General features: G+C 33.7%; 3 protein-coding genes across 5 annotated transcripts; 1 reads left to right on the top strand and 2 right to left on the bottom strand.

Moving 5' to 3' along the window:
* The first annotated feature begins 323 nt into the window (after positions 1-323).
* Positions 324-9,701, top strand: LOC140970601 (RNA polymerase II C-terminal domain phosphatase-like 4). 3 transcript variants are annotated; one of them, XM_073432404.1, is made up of 9 exons: positions 324-449; positions 1,446-1,621; positions 2,149-2,213; positions 2,934-3,049; positions 3,642-3,822; positions 5,888-6,177; positions 7,764-7,952; positions 8,053-8,091; positions 9,152-9,701. In XM_073432404.1, the coding sequence occupies exons 2-9, from the start codon at positions 1,446-1,448 to the stop codon at positions 9,461-9,463; spliced, it is 1,368 nt and encodes a 455-aa protein (XP_073288505.1). In that variant the 5' UTR covers positions 324-449; the 3' UTR covers positions 9,464-9,701. The 3 variants fall into 3 exon arrangements, with proteins under 3 accessions (XP_073288505.1, XP_073288504.1, XP_073288503.1); XM_073432403.1 differs by having other exon boundaries at positions 368-632; XM_073432402.1 differs by lacking the exon at positions 324-449 and having other exon boundaries at positions 683-1,621.
* A 2,496-nt stretch (positions 9,702-12,197) lies between these two features.
* Positions 12,198-13,773, bottom strand: LOC140957549 (protein trichome birefringence-like 41). Its single transcript, XM_073414863.1, has 5 exons — positions 13,466-13,773; positions 13,212-13,383; positions 12,925-13,100; positions 12,695-12,853; positions 12,198-12,561 (listed from the first exon to the last, which is right to left on the bottom strand). The coding sequence occupies exons 1-5, from the start codon at positions 13,771-13,773 to the stop codon at positions 12,237-12,239; spliced, it is 1,140 nt and encodes a 379-aa protein (XP_073270964.1). The 3' UTR covers positions 12,198-12,236.
* A 2,969-nt stretch (positions 13,774-16,742) lies between these two features.
* LOC140970600 (uncharacterized) lies at positions 16,743-19,487 on the bottom strand. Its single transcript, XM_073432401.1, has 2 exons — positions 17,018-19,487; positions 16,743-16,927 (listed from the first exon to the last, which is right to left on the bottom strand). The coding sequence occupies exon 1, from the start codon at positions 19,166-19,168 to the stop codon at positions 17,030-17,032; it is 2,139 nt and encodes a 712-aa protein (XP_073288502.1). The 5' UTR covers positions 19,169-19,487; the 3' UTR covers positions 16,743-16,927; positions 17,018-17,029.
* Between the last annotated feature and the right edge of the window lie 495 nt (positions 19,488-19,982).

The following is a 19,982-nucleotide window of genomic DNA, read 5'->3' as shown; positions in this document are numbered from 1 at the left end:
TGCAGTGAAATGAAATCCTAGGCTTGTTTCTGAAGCTGGGAAAATTTTATTTTCATCCCCATATTTTATATCAATTTCAACTTCCACATCATTAATAATATTACTATCAGATTGTGCGTTCTTCAAAAAATTAGGGATTTAAATTTTTTTTATTTTAAAATAACATTATTAATTTTTAAAATTAAATTATAGGAGAAGAAAATAAAATTTGGAAATTATCAAAAAGTTTCATCAGTATACCAATATTAGTTAAAATAATATATATTATATTCAAAAACATACTTTTGCGAGTTATAATCTTAATAATACACACACACACACANGTCACGTCGTAGACAGAGGAGAAGTAACTCCATTAACGTACTCGCAGAGAAGCTCACAAGGTATATTATGGTGGGTTGGTACAAAGCAAAGGCACATGCTAATATTTCATTGTTTACAAATTCTTTGTACAGTTCCAGTGTTCACAATCAAAATTTTCAGACATTGAACCAAACAAGTGTGCGAAATTACATGTTATATGATCCATTGTTCGTCCACGTCAACCTCCACCGCCGCTTGAGTATCATATTCAACTGAAATCTGAGTTTTCTTTCGTCAGATAATCCGGGCTTGTTAAATATTAAAGTTGGGTATGGATTCCTATTCTTGTATCGTTATCTTGGATCCAATTGTTGTTGTTTTTCTTATTTGTTTTCCTTTTAGTTTGCTTGTCCGTGTTTGGTTTTGTTTTCACCTTTTCTATTGGTGTTGGAGGTCAATAGGGTCGAGTTAATGTTTGAATTTCATAGGTGTAAGCGGAGGTCAATACTTTGAATTCGCCTCCGGGATAGTAGGCTCGAGAATTTTAGCTACTATAATTCAAATTGAGCTCAAAACTGTTCGAATGTAAATGCATGTAATATAGCAGTTAAATTTATTATCCATGCTTTATTATATGCCTAGGGTTTCTGATTTTCTGCTCCTAATAACTATGAGTCTGTTTTTCGAATTTGAGAATGAAAGACATTAGATTTGGCATATTGAAATGAATTTCTTCGAGCAAGAAGTGATATAATTTAAAATAATAATCTTTCTGAATCCCTATTGTAGCAATCACTTGAGAAATATTTGTCAGGAATGCCTTGCAATAGTTTGAATTTCGAACACACTTATGTTAGTCGAGCCAATAGTGTTGGTATGATTAGAAAGATGGCATAAATGATATGCAAAGTTTGTTGAAAAAATGTTCTCTTTTGCTGGTTTGTTTTAAAGATACCCTTGATAAAATTGACTGGAAAAAGAGTACCCATAAAATTGATTCCATACGGGTACATGTATTGTTTTTATTAGCTGAATTGAATCAATAGTTTATCTGTATATTTTTTGTTCCCAATGGTTGCAAGTCAGATTTCCATTCAGTACAAAGCAGAGTTATTTCTGATGTATATTTGATGATCTATCAGATGAGTGTAGCAGCAGATTCTCCGGTGCACTCGTCAAGCAGTGATGACTTTGCATCAATTCTTGATGCGGAGTTGGATACTATTTCTGATGCATCAGCAGATATTCAAGAAGGTGCAGAAGAAGAGGAGGATAATGATGTTGTCGAGGAGGGAGATTATGATTTGAAATTTGACAGGTATGCTTCAGTCGAGAATTTTTGTTTACACATAAGGTTTTGGTTTTTGTTGTCTCATGCTTTGATTATAGCATTCTGGTGCTAGGGATGTGAGTCGACAAATATGAATTTTGCAGTTTTTTGAAAGGAACCCGTCAAATCATGTATGATCCTTGTGCGAAGAATATAATGGATCAATACAGTAGTCAAATATTGAACTTCTAATAAATGTACTTGTGTTATAGGGCTATCAAATATTTTTCATTTCGTTTGAATTTTCTACCTCTCAATTACCGCACACATTGTCTTAAAGAATGGATTTTTGTCAACGGGGTGGATGAAAGAAGATGGTTTAGCCTGTCTTTGTGTTTTTAGTTCAAACCTTTCAAGTTGAAGTAGCATTTTGCAATAGAAGTTACCAAAGCTTGCTCACGTGCTCACACCATTTTTGAAATTTTATATGAATCACATTTTTCATAGGCATTTCGGGGCTGTGCTCTTACTTGTGATGTTGTGCGTGATATCAGCACTTATTTTTATTGTTGTAGAGCTAAAAGGCGCAAGGTGGAGTCGTATGAAAATGTTGCTGATCTGCCAAGTTCCTCATCTCAAGGTGAGCCACTGCAAATCTGATGTCTTTTAATTATTGATTGCATTGCATACCGTAAACAATACACTATTAACTCTGGGTTAAGCTTGAATTAAATTAAATTATTGAACTCATAGTTAAAAAAATGAATTTTAATGTAATTTTTCGTAATAATAAAAATACTGCATATCATCCAATAAAAAAAATAGATTGAAGCATTCTGGGTAAAACTGGCACAACTTTCCTTGAATCCCTGGATTGATTGTGAGATTTTTGGTGATTCGTTGTCTTATTTGGCTGCCAAATCCATTTCCCTTTTGTGTTATCATATCCATTTCCCTTTTGTGTTATATTTCTTGAGTTAGTGACGATATGTATTGGATGGTGCATATGTAATTCAATAATAAATAGCTGAACCAACATAATTTCTAATTTATTTATGGATATGCTACATGGCTTGTCATTTTGGTTTGCGTTAGTGAAATGGGGTGATACTTTGGCATATCTCTGTTTTCAGTTATTATCAACTTTCTTCTATTATTTTGTGCAACTGCATCAGGTTGGACGCATTGATCCTTACTTTTACACTTTCTACTTCTCTTGGCTGTATTTTCACGCATCATATTTTGATTCATTTATTTGTCTGATTCTCCTAGATTTGTGGAGAGCCTTGCTTTTTTATTTATGAGTTTTTTTTATGATGGACGATTAATTCCTTGGTTCTGCTTGATTCCTGGAATGCAGGGTCGTCTCCGGAGAAGAATAAGTGCCTACATCCTGGTGTCTATGCAGGAATGTGCATGAAATGCGGTATAAAAATGGATGACGAATCTGGTGTTGCATTTGGGTACATCCACAAGGTTAATTTTTTGAAAAATACTATTATATCCTGCAATATTCTATCCCTAGAAAATATGATATGTAGAAGATGGTGCCACTTTGTGTGTGTGTTGCTCCCAACTCCAATTAAAATGTCGCCCTGTTTTAGCTTCCCAGTTCCCTCTGGGTGTAAAAAGAATACAAAATATCCTTTAATCAAAATCAAAGCTTTATGTTTTCAGGACAATATAAACCTCAATTAAGAAGCTTAGCTCAAGTGAAATAAATCAGCACTACTTAAGTCAATACAAGGAATGGAATGTATTTGTTCATCACATAGCTACTGAGGTTGTGGTAGCCCTAATTTGAATTTCTGTATGGCATTGGATCAGTTTTTATAATGGCCGTTGGAGTGAAAATGAAAGAAATAAGTTCAAAAAATGTATGCTGTTAGTTTCACGCCACCATGTGTAAACAGTGATTTCAAATGCTGCTTATTTTAATTTTCTCATTCTTGTTTTATTACATCGAGTTTGAGATTGATAGGCAATGCTCAATAGCATAATTGATTGGGTAATTTCCTTTCAAAATCACTGTGTTCTAATTTTTAAAGTAAATTCATGTTTCATGCAGAACCTAAGGCTTGCCAATGATGAAGTCTCCCGTTTACGAGAGAAGGACCTGAAGAAATTGCTACATCATAAAAAGCTTTACTTGGTTCTCGATTTAGATCATACATTGCTTAATTCAACTCGACTTGTGGATGTCACTGTAGAAGAAGGATACTTAATAAACCAAAGAGATGCTTTGCCAGGTAAATTTTTTTCTCAACCTATTGTGGTCTATGTTGCATGGATACATGTACGGTATTGTATCGAATACGATACTGTAAAATTTGAAAATATAAGATACAATATGAATAGGATACGACAATTATTAAAATATTTATGAATATTATATATATATTTATATAAATTTTGTATTAAAACCTAAAAATTGTAGAGATAGAAAGCCATATTCTCATTTTAAAATTTTCATATATATATTTATATAAATTTTGTATTAAAACTTAAAAATTGTAGAGATAGAAAGCCATATTCTCATTTTGAAAATTTTCCATTGCAAAATATGCTGAAATAACAAAACAATAACAATAAATAGTCTTCCCAAAAAAAGTGTCGTGTGTTTGGGGAATCTAGCACCATAATTGAAATCCAAAAAGCATAAGGAACAATGGTGAAAACGTGAGAAGTCATGGTTTATCATTGATGAGAAACAACCATAGCCACATGACAGTAAAGCTGTTAATTTTTTTTCAAAAAACACAGTGGGGATTTAAGAAGAAAAAGAGAGGAGCGACGATAATCGATGACAATGAGAGCACGCAGAGCAGGAAACAATTAGATTAGACCTTAGGACTTATATGTCCAATTCCTTTTAAATTATTTTTTAATTAGTCCTCAAAAAATTCAATTTGTCTCAATTTAACCCCTAAAACTTTTAATTATTTGCAATTTCGCCAAAACGTATCCGGAAAACATATCCTGACCATGTCCATGACACATCCTCATTGTGTCCAAGACATATCCTACCAGTCAAATCTACAAACGGTCAATGATATGACTTTGCTGTATCCGACACGCGTATCGGCGTGTTTATCGTATCCGATACTTCAATTTTTTTTAACGAGTATCTGTGCTACATAGACTGTGGTCTTGGTTGGTAATCTTTTTTTGTAGGTCCAAATCCTTGCTGTTATATCTGAGGCAATAGCTGTTTGTAGCGACAGAAATAGTTTAGCAGTGTCATGTTTTAATTGATTATTTTTTGCTCACCAACAATCCTCTTCCACATTTGGTTCATCCCGTAACTTGATGGAATTGAACATGTGACCCATAGTGTACCGTCCCGGGTAACGGCGCCAAATGAAGCGCTCTTACCCAATACCCGGGACTCTACCCATAGTCTTGGTACAATTTGGTGCCCTTACCCGGGACGCTACCCATAGTCTTGGTACTAATTGTAGAATCAAGCATTAAATTATTTTTCATGTTGTGTGGTGTACTTAATATGGTAGTCTCTTTAAGAATGCACGGACGCTTAAATGGAACCAAGTTTATGCTTAAATGGAACCAAGTTTATACCCTTGCATGGGTATGAAGTTTTTTTTATTCACCTGTCTTTATTTATGTTATCACAATCCGAGTTAAGCATCCAGAAACAGTATAACATTGCGGATGGGGGACGCAAAGTCTGATGACTTTGTTGAGAACTATTTCAACAGCTTTGTATCCATAAGCTTAGGATATGTTGGCATTTTGGTACTCGACACAAGAAAAGACAATCTGTTTCAAGCTAAAAAATATTTATTTAATACCTACATCTAGCTAGTTGAAGATAGGTACATGGCACATTGTAACATGGAAATTCGATGCCTGTTAGCTAAAGGGTTTCAAGGGAATAGATATTAATTATCTGTCCATGCATCAAATTGCCATGTAAAAATTTGCCGAGCGAGTATATCTCCAAGATAATGGTAAAAAGATGAATCATTATTCTAGACCACATTCTGTCGATAACCAATTACAGGTTTTGACTACACGGTTTTTTCTCCGTACTTTAAGCCATTCCAATTTGTTAACTTCAAACTTATATTGTCTTCGTCATCAATTGAGATGGTTTAGAACGGTCAATATGGCTATTTTATCCCAACAGTCCCTTGAAACTGGAAATATGTTGCATATTCACATATCACTTCTTTCCTTTTAAGGGTTTATCACCGTTTGAATTTCTTATGCCGCTGAAAACCGTGTTACGTTTCTGATTCTCTGTTTTGAACTTTAATATGAATGTAATTCCCTTTATTTTTAATTTGCAAGATACTTTGAAGAGAGATCTATTTAGACTTGAGTCAATGCAGATGATAACCAAGTTGAGGCCATTTGTACACACCTTCCTTAAAAGTGCTAGCAATATGTTTGAGATGTACATATACACTATGGGCGAACGTCCCTATGCCTTGGAAATGGCAAAGTTGCTTGACCCTGGGGATGTTTATTTCAATTCTCGAATAATTGCTCAAGGGGATTGCACACAAAGGCATCAAAAGGGTTTAGATATTGTTTTGGGGCAAGAAAGTGCTGTCCTCATTCTTGATGACACTGAAGCGGTAATTGAGCGACTTATATTCTGAAATTGGTGGGAAGTGATTCTTTTATACCTTATTTTTACTTTGTTTTAATGTTTCTATCTTATGACTTATGTTCATTTGGGCAAAATAACCATGCCTTCAAGAATGTTATATTTTTTTCCAAGGAGTCTGTCTAGAACTTTCTTTTATTAATTATAACTTACTATAAATTGCTTCCTCTATGCAATTGAATATCTAATATTTGAGGTTGAACTAACGTTGCTAATATTATAAATTCAACAAGTAACGGTATAATTTAACTCCATAAACAAAACAACAAAAACTGCAATTTAGAAGCTGAATCTCAATTTTGGAAGAGTCGGTATTATAACCTTATCAAAAAGATGACCATGCACTGTAACAGACACTATAGTCTGGTGCGAAAAGCCAATAAGAAGCTGAAGGTTACGACCTTAAAATTTTCATGGACATTTTTCTTGTTGACATAGGTGCTCTGGTGTTATACTTCTTGGATGAAAGTAAATGATGTTGTTGTTCACGTATTGTAGAATTAAGGAGTAAGTTGTTTGGTGTTCAATTTGTAGCATGTACAAAGTGCTGCATGTTATGTAGCTTGGCCATGCGCCTTGACTGGACTAGAAGGTACTCAATTTTAGCCCCTTATTGAGTAACAAGCAAGGTTCTAAAAAACGTGAAGCGCCCCGAAGCGCGTATGTCGAGCTCCAAGCTTTTTAAGCTTAAGCGAGATTAGCATGGACTTAAGCGTGAAAAAGCGTTTTTTATCTTTAGTATAATTGTAATTATCTCAAACCAATAAATAGATAAAATAATACATAAATATGATAAATTTAAGTCTGATGCATTAATTCTCATATTTATAAAAACATAAAAATCTCAAAATTACAATCTTTATTTGTTTTTTCAACTATACCAATTAAAAAATCTTAAATATTTGTCAAATCATTGTCAGACACGCTTAATCATAATTAAAATTTAAAAATAAACATCTAAATTATAAATCTAATTTATTATTTTAAAATAAAAAGACATAACTTCAAAATAAAAAATTTAAAAATAAACAGATGCGATTAATTGTGCTTAAGCATGCTTCACGCTTTTCTCTGAATTGGGCGTTTTTGTTGAGCTTCAAGCTTAAGCAGACTTTTTAGAACACTGGTAACAAAACGATCTTGTCTGGTTTTGGTGGATTAAATCGTTATCGAGCCAGTGATTTTCTTAGAGCAGAATGTTGCAGAGCGAAAAGGTTTCACTGATCAATCTCAATAATTTACCCCTCGGCCTTAAATTAAATTTAGAAATTTTATGTTAACACAGCTGAGCTGGAATTCTGATATATTAATTGTGCATTATCTCTGTAATCCCACTTCTCTTTGTCGGTATGTGTACTATGTGTGCATTTCTGCTTATTGGCATATATAGTTTTTCCTCAGGTATTTGTTTGCAAGCTCATTCTAAAAAACATTTCTTTATTTGATTTAATTTGCAATATTCTTTGTTGTTGTTTCCTATCAATGCTGTGCTCTGTCAAGAAAATTTCGTGATAGGAAGAGTCATATCTATAATTGCCGTCATATTTTATTTAGGTATGGAAGAAGCACAAGGAGAATTTGATATTAATGGAGAGATACCACTTCTTTTCTTCAAGTAGCAAGCACTTTGGCTTCGACAGTAAATCACTTTCTGAACTTAGAAGTGATGAAAGCGAGAGTGATGGAGCGCTGGCGACTGTCCTGAGAGTTCTTCTGCGGATCCACAGTTTGTTCTTTGACCCGGTATTTTCTTGTTTCTCTGATTATCCACGTTGACCTCCAGAAATTCTAATCTTACTTCTTTTCTAGTTCATTGTATTGATAGGAAGTTTTCTTATTTTAGGGGCGTGATGATAATCTGATGGACCGAGATGTGAGACAGGTACATTTTGGATGGCTGAGATTTACATTATATCTGTTCTCAACTGTCATTGCTGCTAGTTTCTAACATACCTCTAGGTACATTATAAATTTATTAATCTTGGTTATTTTGGGCTTCATGATATCCAAATCCTTTGGGAGGTCTGGCAATTATCCTGTGGGAATTTCTTTGGTTTTGGGCAATATGATGTGTTGTATAGAGAGCTGAGGTGACGGCTTGTTTGTATATTGTCGTGTGTTCCCAAGTAACTCAGATGAACCAAGCTGGTTTAATCATATTTATTGACAAGAACTGATGAGTGCTGCTGATTTGAAAATTTTCTATATTGTTTTGAGGGTTTGTGGGAATTAGGGGTGTGTCAAATTAAATGAAGACAAAATTTTCCTGTTTTATCAAGTTCAATCTCAATCAGTTTGAATTACTAAATATTTTAACGGACTTTTCCTTGAACAATTATTTGAACTTGATTCGAGCCTGTTGAATTTGTGTCCTCAAGGAGCCTATCGAGCTCAAAAATCTAATCAGGCTACGTGCTGAAGGCAATAGGAAACGAGATAACATGCAAGGGGACAAAAACATAAAATATCCAAGCTGCAACATCCAACAAATGGGTGAAAGCATTGAAAACGATAAAGAAAGTTAATTTGCCGAACTTGAAACTAAATTTAGAGTCATAGATTCATCTTGTAGATCTAAACTATCAAATGAACATTAGTATCTAATTTTGTAGACAACAGATTTATTAAGATGTAAAGAAGTTTCATAAAAACTATCATTAATAAATGCATAAAAGACTGTGACTGGCTCGTTATCATTTTTTGTAAAATGATTTAGTAACAACCTTATCAATAATCCGAACTCTTTGTCAATGTGGTCTGTTAGATTGCTTGATCATGTTTGTGACCAAATTACGTTATGATTCTGAATCATTAACTACTGATTTAGTACTTGCGTGATTTGGCTAGTTTAGTTTTCCTACATGTTTGTTTGATAAATTGTTAGTCATTTGCAGATATATAATAGACATCAAATTTTTTACTTTGACCTGGTATGCACGCAGGTTCTAAAGAGAGTTCGTGAGGAGGTCTTGATGGGTTGCAAAGTTGTCTTCAGCCGTGTTTTTCCTACCAATTTTCAGGCTGAGCAGCATCATCTATGGAAAATGGCTATGCAGCTAGGAGCTACATGTTCAATGGAACTCGACTCATCTGTGACACATGTCGTCTCTCTGGATGCAGGAACCGACAAATCTCGTTGGGCAGTCCATGAGAATAAATTTCTTGTCCATCCACGGTGGATTGAAGCTTCCAACTACTTGTGGAAAAAACAACCAGAAGAAAATTTTCCAGTCAGTCAATCAAAGAATAAATGATCCAGTTAATATTCTATATGGCTAATCTCTGGTGACAAAATTACTTCATTGATTTTGAACTCGAACAGTGTATATACTCCATTAGTTAGAGCTGTAGCTTTGCTCGACTGTAAGTTTAAAGGATCTTTGTTTGTTATTTCGGTTAAAAGAAGAACACAGGATTTTGGAGCCTTGGTTGTTACCGTGAGGCCAATTTTTTATATCCCGTGAACATGAAATCTTGGCCAGTATTTTTATATTTTATGACTTTATTTTTATTACTCTTTTGATTCGATTCATAGTGAGATATGCATATTTGGGGTGGAGATACCCCTTGAATGCAACCATTCTATCCATGTCCTTTACTATCTTTCCATCAACTTCGATATAAATATACACAAAATCTTTCTATGCAACATATTAATTCATAAAATAAATATTCGAATTACTCGTAATATTTAAAAATAGTTTTACGGTTGAGCAGCACCGCGAAGCCGCTTCGCGTCGCGTCGATATTACCAATGCCATGTATTAAATATTAAGACATCCATTTCTTTCCATACGTCTCCATTTTTAAGTTAGTCGAGTTTCCAAACTCGGCCTACTGATTTGTTTTCAATATCTACCAAATAATGCGAAAGGAACATTGAAATTGAAACGACAGAGTCCTGCGATGAATATTAATATCACGTTTGTCATACTCCTTGGTTTCATGTTTTATAAAAATATAAAAATTCATAGATTTCGATTATAATTTTATTTTTAACAATAAAAAAATATATCAAATATTAAATCTATATATTACTTATTTACACATTAGTTATATAAAATAGAATGCATTTCAAATGACATTATTATTGAGTAAACTTGAAATTTATCGTAATTAACATGAAATACTGGATAAACATATAACTCGTAGATTTGAAATTTATTATCTTACTTCTTTAAATGTTTGGAAGGAGTAGAGATTTTTTGTTATAATCGGAATGAATATTTTTAAGATTTATTACAATTAGGTTTCAAATTCGAGACATTGATGTCAGATGAACTATAAACAATTATGAGAAATTTTAAAAAATAACCTTCGTCAAACTAAGTTTTTACAAGAGTGTATGAACCATGGGCTGAAATGAAAGTTGAAGTAACTTAAAATTCGCATTTTTTCTTTGAAAAAGGGTTTCGAAAATAATTTTTAAATACTGAAAAAATATAGTTACCCGATATATATCATACACTCACATATAAATGTATACATTCTGTAAATCTAGCTTCTTTGAATAAAATTAACTGCTGGCTGTAATTTACACGATATTACATAAAATAATATTGCATAAATCGGTTATCATAATTAAATTTTTTTGTTGATGATTCTAATATTTTTCTGTGTAGGGTATGTGTAGATGGTGAGAAAAAATACCGAACATTCTGGTATATCGTACTTACCATACCGTACCGAATTTTTCAGTATCGGTATCGGTATGACATTCAAAAATTTCGGTATCGAAAAAAATTTCTATATTTTAAAAATTATAATTATAATATAATGTCAATTTCAGTACCCAAAAAAATTCGTATATTTTAAAAATTATAATACAATATCAATTTCGATATTGGTATGACATTAAAAAAATTTCGCTATTTCAGTATGACCTTCAAAAAGATCTATTATTTCGATGTGAATAATAACAAATTTTTTAATTTCGGTATAGACTGTATTATGCCGATACCGTATGTATAACAAATTTTTTTGGTAAATACCGAAATTTCTGTATATTACCTATATACCGAAAGTACGATATACGATATTATTTGAAAAATCGGATACATCGTATCGAAGCAGGCCCAAGTGAATGCCGCTGGAAATTTATCATATTTTCTTAATTAGTAAAACCAAATTTCGTTGACAAAATTATTCTTTTAAAGGTAATTTTTCCTTAATTTTATTACACGGACTTGGCTAGGTTTGAGTTGTATTAATAAAAGATAAATGTAGCCTCCAAGCGGGCAACTGAGATGGTAGGATATGACAGATACTTGCCAAAATGTCAGATGTATAATTCTTTTCTCTCTGTTTGAGTTTGTTTCATGATTAGTTTAATTTGGAGAGTATTGTGTTGGCCTTTTGGGTTCAAGCAGATTGCACCAAAAGTAGCGACTATGATTTCTCAAGATTAATTTTTTTTTTAAAAAAAATAATTAAATAAAGAGATGCACGGTTTTTTTACCATAATCTAATCGACCCGATTCCACTCTAAATTATTTCGAGACCTACAAAGAAAAATCTTTAAATGGTTTAATTTGAAAAAAATATTATCATTCAAAATTTCAATTAATATAGATTAATAAAATCTAAGAATGACAGAAATAAATTTGACTTCCTATGTAATGTCAGTTTAATATTATCTAACTCCTTTTGTATTTGATTAATCTTTTTTTTCGTTTACAAGACTTGAACTCGAGATCTTATCTAAAGACGAATTTTGACATCATTCGAGCCAACAAATGTTGGTTTCATCGTTATTTTCTTATTGACCTTATTTTAGACTTAGTAGAATTTAAGCCGAACTCCAGCATGACATAATCCTGAATATTAACAATTGAAAATCAACTAGTCTACTTCCTCATTAGTAATGTCTGGCTGTATTATTGAGGTCGTAACAGTGTTGATCATGCTTAATTCAACTAAATTTAAATTGAAACGGGGAAATTTATGTTTAAGAAACAAAGTTAGAATCATCAGAATTTAAAAGGAAATACAAATAACTTTTTCTAGAGAAATTTCTTGGTTTTCAAATTATATGATCTGTTGTATGTGAATATATTCGACTAGTCGTGCGTACAAAAGGTGGTTCCATGAGTCGAGGACTCCGGCCACGCACCAATGGGTGCAGTCCATGCCTTTGAAAGCATTGTATGAGCTGACATGCCCATCTTTTCTTAGCTGAGAAAGAGTTGTGATATCAAGTAAATGTACATGTTTTGATGATGAAATTTTGTTAACCACAATTTCTTGCACAACTTTTGCAGCCAATGGTAATCCTGGTGGGTACGTCGAGCCTTGTATAGGTGTCGTTTCCATCGAGCAATTCTTCACTCCTGGTTCATGCCAATCTGCCCCACTGAATTATGAACAACATTTTCATGTTTCACTAGTGTTAAATATAACTCAAGCATCATGATTAATGTTCTTTTTACCCGATTTGTCAAATAATAATGGTTGAAATTTCAAGATTCAATATCATGTGTTCTTACTTGTAATGGGATGGGGACACTCCCTGGAAGAAAACTTTGTTTTTAGAAGGATCGACGGCCGAGTTCACCCATTTTGCCCAAGTATTTAATCCTTCCCTAAATGCAACCATCCTATCCACGTCCTTCACTATCTTTCCCTCGACTTCAACATAATCCCACCTACACAAAAAGCTTACTATTAGTTCATAATATAAAGGTTCAAATCACGTGGTAATGTTCACGAGCCTTACGGTTGCTTATCGCCGCGTCGGTACCACCAAAGCCATGTATTAAAGACCAAGACATCCATTTCTTTCCACACCCCTCCGTTTTTAAGCGAGCCAAGTTTCAAAACTCGACCTACAGGTTCGTTTTCAATATCTACTAAATAATGCGAATTGAATACGATAATCGAAACGTCGTAGTCCTGCAATACACATAACAGTGATGCTAGGAATATTCAGCAGCATCACGTTGGCCATATTCATGGGATGAAATAAATTAAATAAAATATTTGTCATGAAATTATTCAATGCACCTGAAATGTGACGGTGGAAGTAGATTTATCTGTGCGGCTTGTGATATTTGATCCTTTCACTGCATTGTGTAGAAGGCATACCATTGATCCCCATTGATTAGAACTTATCGAGTCCCCAACAAACATTACCTTTTTCCCCTTCAATCTCTTCAATAAATCCAGCCCATCAAATCTGACAAATTTCTTGGTAAATAGTACATTATTTAATTATTATGATAAAATATGTCATAAATTAAACACACACGTACACGTACCTTGGAATGTTGCAACCATTGGGTTGCCATCTATATTTAAGGTACTGGTGATCGGGTCGACCGTACTTCAAGCAATCGAATTCTTTTCGAATAAACGGGCAATCGAGCGAGTCGTAAAGCGGGTAAGATTCATCTTGCACCCATTCTCCTTCGTATACATTGCAACTCTTTTGCTCCCTTGTTGATTCCTGATCAGCCTTTTGTGCTGCAATACAGATATTTGAGGGCTGGAATACTATTGCTGACAGATAACAGAGAAGCAACAAAAAATTTATTATTATCTTGTGTATAACTTGTATATTTTCCATTGTGTTTTGTCTAAAGAATTCGCAATCAACCTCTATATATATATGTATGTGTGTGTGTGTGTGTGTATCTATACATGCATATATTGTGTAAATATGGCTTCAAGGAATAAAATTAGCAGCTGGAAGTAATCTTCAAGAATATTTATATATAAGTCAAACATCGACTTGAATTATTTTGTTCTAATTCTAAAAAATATTTTCCTGTGTAGGATATGGACAAGAGATGAGAGATGGCCGGCCGAAAATAAATTCTATTTCACTTTCGTGTTCTAATGTTAATAAAAACTTTGTTTTGTTTGCTACTATACATGCTACGGGCCAGGATCTTGACATATGTCATTTTTTTGAGATCTTTGCTCGAACTTAAAATCCTCAATATTCGAGTACAATATTAAAAACAACACATATGAAGATCTTAGTCCGTAAACAAATCGTTGTAACCCATAGACCGTTGGAACAATTCGTAAGTTCAGACAAGTTATTGGCACGTAATAGTCATTGTGTACGCGTAATCTATATCATTAGCGTGAAAGACAAATATTTCATTTTTTAAAACAAAAATGGAAGAAAGCACATCACATGAAACATGAATAGTATATTTTATTCTTATTATAGTCATATTATGTGAAAGATTTCATATTGATCCAAGTTGATCGGATATGATGAGCATCATATCAAAACGATATATGTGTATATAATTGGAAGATTTCACGTTGAAATTTTGAAGTTCTTCGGATTCACGTCAAATTAATTCAAGATAAATCAGATCAATTTGAACATATTTGAAGGCACTAATTCTCAAAAGATTGTTAATTTGGCTATAGCTAAGGCCGAAAAGAAGAAAATTAATAGTTCAAAGTCAACAAACATGTATATATATATTATCATTCAAATTTTTAAATATGTTTACATTAATAAAATCTAATTATGACACAGATGAATTTTGTTAAATATTCCCGGTTTCTTCAATGGCACAACGTGACGTAAATTGAAAATATATTTTGGTGATTTTTTGCATTACTCGTGTAGATTTAATAAAGTTACATGCATTTTATTATATTCAAATATTCCCATAATTTATAAATTTATATAGGTTGAAATTGCAATTATATATATATATATATATTTTTAAAGAAATGATTGCGAAGCTAGCAATTTACGGATGTACTCAACGACGACTGCCTAATTTATTTAAGTCATATACAAAAAATGAAATATATTTTATTTAATAAAGATGTTAGGCTGTATTGCACATGGAACATACGTTATTTTATTTTTGATATTTGGAATTAGATCTCACGATCAAATTGCGTCGAACAAAAACTATTCCGATATGCATCTTTTTAATTCGTATACAAAACTTGAACCCTATATTTATTTGAAGAAAACTGAAAGGCATATTTTATTTTTAATTAATTTTTGTATTTTATTTAATTTGAAATATAAGTGTTTTGTATTCCTAGACTTGTTTGACCTAATGTGATCTTGACATTTAACATATATAATTTGTTTTGTATTTTATTTAATTTGAAATATAAGTGTTTTGTATTCCTAGACTAGTTTGACCTAATCTGATCTTGACATTTATCATATATGATTTGTTTTGATATTTATCTCTAAAATATAATATCTTAAATTTGAATAGAGTCTTATTCATAATAAAGTATTGTTTCCATGTTTGTAGGATCTTGTTCTTATAGAAAGATAATTATGTCAAGATATGAAGATCTATATATATGGAATATTGAGAGAGGAACGATAGATGTCTTTGAGAGGATTGTTAAACTGCTACATACACGAAGTTCAGAGTTGAAGACAAATTTTGTGTTGAAGAATTTAAGTAATTGATTCACGATCACCCCGTGTTGCTGATTGGTGTTGAAGACACGTGAAGAACAACACTGATGCAGAGTGTTGATCGAAGATTGTTTTTCTATTATTTGTTTTAAGCAGCTTCGGTTTATGCATCTTATGTTTTAGTTTCGTTTATTTGTGTGTGTGTCTATATANTATTTAGGATAGATTCAGATATTAAAAGTAATGCAAGCCACAAAAGCCCAACTTTGCATGAATTGAAACTTTGGCTAGAGGGCAGCTGGCGAAGCGAGATTAACCAAGTACCCAAACTATGGTTGGTCTTCATAAATCCAAGAAATTGATGTTGTCATGGCTAAAAACGAACAAGGAATTGTTTGGTGTGATTGCTAAACAAATCATCACAAAAATAAATATTTTGTTAGATATGAAAGATAAAGATAATCATTTCAAATGAGATACTTGCAAAGGAAGTAAAAAATGTGGCTAGCAAAGTTTCGAAGAGTCTGAAGCAAATGACAGATGTCGCCCCGAGCTCGGGCCCGGACCTGCGTGACTGTACAATTGGTGCCTATATCAACTACTTTGTATTCATCATCGCTTTATGAAAATGATTAACCCAAGTTACTATAGAAGTCCATTATAATCTCATTATAAACTCATTTTAAATATTTAATTTTTAAGATGTGGGACAAGGGTTATCACAATCATTACTCTTTCAGAACGTGACGTCCTCATCGCGGCCTGTAGCATTTTTCCCCGCAGGTTCAAGAGGTGTCTCTCATGCACGTAGCATTTTCCCCGCATAGCACTTATTTCTCGGTGTTCCTTGTTGGTGACCGGCTCTGATACCATTTTGTCACGCTCCGAGCCTAGATTCACGCCTGCGTGACTGCACAATATGCCCATATAGCAACTACTTCGTATTCGTCATCGTTTTATGAAAATGATTAACTCAAGTTACTATAGAATTACATTGTAATCTCATTATAGATTCATTTTAAATCTTTAATTTTTAAGATGTGGGACAATGGATATCACAACAGAGCCAGAAGAGGAAAAATTGTGTGTATTTTGATTTTTTTTTTCTTATAGTTGAATGTTATTACTTTTGACCCACGTTTTACTAATTTACACACTAGAACACGACATAGTAAAGATACCGTTTGGTACAGAACAATTCTGAAAACACTAAAACATCATAATTCTGTCTTCTAACTTACAAAGAACTTTATAGTTTGATCAAGCCATTGTACTTGGTTTTCTGCTGGCTAAAAGGAGCGTTGAACATTGAACCATCTTTAATCGACTCTTGTTTATGCTTCAGACATTAGTGAAACTGCAACAATCAATCTTCTTGCTCTAAGAAAAGAGGAAAATATGCAAACACTGACATTTCAGAAATATCAAGTAGTTTTTCCAGTTTTACCTGTAAGCGGTATCAGTTACATGCCTGAACAGGTCTTGCATGACCAAAAGCTGAACTATGACTCTGATCGAGTTCGTGTTTGGTTATTGGCATGACTTTTTCGAAGGCTTCGACAAGCAGTGCAACTTTCTTCTTGCGAGCTGGACCGAGTTTTGTGACTGTTTGTCTGAGTGCATAATCTACCATCCATTCCTCTGCGTTTTTCTTTTCATCCAGCTCTTGATGCCTTAGATCAACCTTCTCTGCTTCTGGTTCCGGTTCCAGCGGCAAAAAGTTTGGTTCCCTGGGATTAAATTGTCCCTCTTCATCACTTTCCTCAATGAACCTCTTGCATTTAGCTATTGCTATTGCGATTCCTTCACCGATGAACTGATCTTGAAGAAGTAGATTATTTTTCGAGATTCCTCTGCCAACTTTATTTTGGGTTGTAACTTGATCTGGTTTAGTTGGACTTTCTGAACTATCTTCTTTCATTTGATGAACGATAACGGCTTCAGATTCTGTAGGGCTCACTGATTCGAGGTTCTCTTCAACTAAGATCCCAATGCCTTCATCTGAAGAATTTTGAACCGACACATCAACATCTATAATGATATCACTAATGGCTTTATCACCAGAAGTGACCATTTCCTGGACAACATCCTTCAAGAGGTCAGCTTCTCCAACAGCGTCCTCGTTTGGAAGACATTCAAAGTTTAGACAACCAAATGAAGCTTCTTCTTCAATCATAAGGTTGGAAGGCGCCTCGGTGTCACCAAGCTGGGCAATCCTTTCTGGGGTCTTGTTGCCTTCAGAAGACAAGTCCTTATTTCCATAAATTGTTTCTGGCTCTTCCTTTGGGAACTCAATTGCTGCTGAAATTTTCATGCCGTTTAAACCATCCAGATAGTGAAATGAGACCTCAGATCTACAGTCATCTTTGCTAGACGCTGAATCTGAGTTTAAACTATCTTCACTATAGGTGTCTTGTGACATATCATTCGCATCAAAGAAGCTAATGATGCAGTCGCGTGGCTCCTTGATGAACCCATCATGAATCATCCCATTTTCATCTTGAAATCCATCCAAACCATCCCCTTTCTCTTCCTTGGACGGCGATTCATAATCAAAATCAAGATAAAGGGCAGAGTAACGCCCTGTCTCCCAGTCCGTATCAGAAGATTCAGAATCTGGTTCATATTGTTGAATACTAGACATGCTCTGTGTTGCAATATCATTCCAGATGCACAAGTTTCCAAGTTTTGTTTCCTCTTGGAATGACGACGGTGAGGAAATTTCTTCCGGTATTTTTGCCTCCAGGTACATATCTATTGAATCTGTTTCATTCCTGTCCTCATCGAGAGTGTCATGAAAATTGATATCACCACCACCTAAAATTGTCTCCTCAACTTCTTCATAATCTGGTGCTATAATTTCATCTCCACCATGAACCATCGGCATCAAATCAGTATTTGATGTTTTTTTCTCCCCTGCACTGTATATTTCAACAAAAAACCCAATCGGCTCCTCGAGAGTAAGAGGACAAACGAGTTTTCCATCAGATTTTGTATCATCTCCGGCAGGCCTCGCTCGCCGTGGGCATGGAGACAGGCATCCCAACTGCACGTTCCTTTGATTCTTAAGCATAAGCCTTTTCGCCGACATGAAGCTCTTTAGAGGCGGCAGAGGATCATGAAGATGCCCATTAAGAGAACAGTAAGTATATGGGCAAACCTTGATCACAGACGTGCCCTCTGACTCGGTTCCCCCCTGATTCAGCACAAGATAATCTGGAAGCTTATAATATTTCAAAGTCGAAGAACATGTTGCTCGAGCAATATCGAAATCCTCACATATAACAACCTTGGGACACTTTTTCACCAAAGCTCTTCCTGGTCTGAAACTAGGAGTTTTTATCAAAGTCCTCTTAATTTTTAAACCAGTCGTCCTAACAGATGTTTTTGCTGCCTTGTTTATAGAGTCTGCACTAAGTTTTGACGGGCGGTTCAAGTTTTTTCCATGCAGATCACTTGAAACAAGACTAGCTGGAGTACTTCTGGTACTAACCTGTAATTGCCCCTTTCTTGCCACGGAACTGCGGGTGGACTTCATATAATTCGGAAACTTAGGAGAACGATGATTTTCGAACTTTATCGATCCCGATTTCTTCATTTTCTTCTTCAAATCTACCCCTTTATTCTTGATATCCTGGTACTGCAACGAAGATGGTTAAAGGTTTGCCAACCGAATTTCGGATTTAATACTATTGTCTTGGATACAAAGCTTGTTGGGAACCTTTCTTTGAACCATCTTCAAAGGGAAGAACTATGAAAGAAGAAGCATGGGATTTAGGAGTTTGTCGAAAGGGACTAAAGAAATTGAGGAAAAAAAGTGATCATTGCTTTCCGTTTTTTGTCTCTAGGAGGAAGATATCGATGGATATGGAGGGAGGAAGAATACAATATTCTTGAAATAATGGAAATGAGAGATTCCAAATTTAAGTGTTTTTTCTACTGGTTTAAGTGTTGGGGTGGTTTTTTTTTTTTTTTTTTTTTTTTTTTTTTTTTTTTTTTTNACAAAATATATTTGCAATAATTAAATTATCATATATATATTTTTGAAAGAATTTTTGAAATAAAATAAATGTTTTTCTCATTTCAAATATATCTGACACAGTATTTTCATTATTTTTTTGTTAGTATGTAACTGGTGCAAGAAATTTGCATAAGATTGATATGTTAATGACTTAATTAGATGAGGTGTCTGCGCTGACAGTGATCATGGGGCCCAAAGTTACATGTATATATATTATATATATATATATAATTGATTATTTTTTTTGTGGAAAATTAATGTAATATTTAATAATAAGATTTTATTTCCCCTGAAAATCTGTAGATAATTTTATACTGCCATTTGTATAATAAATGAATAATTTGTCAAAACTGTTGTGAAAAAGTAAAAATTTACGGTAAAAAAGTAAAAA

Source organism: Primulina huaijiensis, chromosome 2 (genome assembly GCF_012295235.1).
Source record: "Primulina huaijiensis isolate GDHJ02 chromosome 2, ASM1229523v2, whole genome shotgun sequence".
NCBI lineage: Eukaryota > Viridiplantae > Streptophyta > Magnoliopsida > Lamiales > Gesneriaceae > Primulina > Primulina huaijiensis.
The sequence above is the reverse complement of the archived record's forward strand: the minus strand, read 5'-3'. Positions and strand labels throughout refer to the sequence as shown.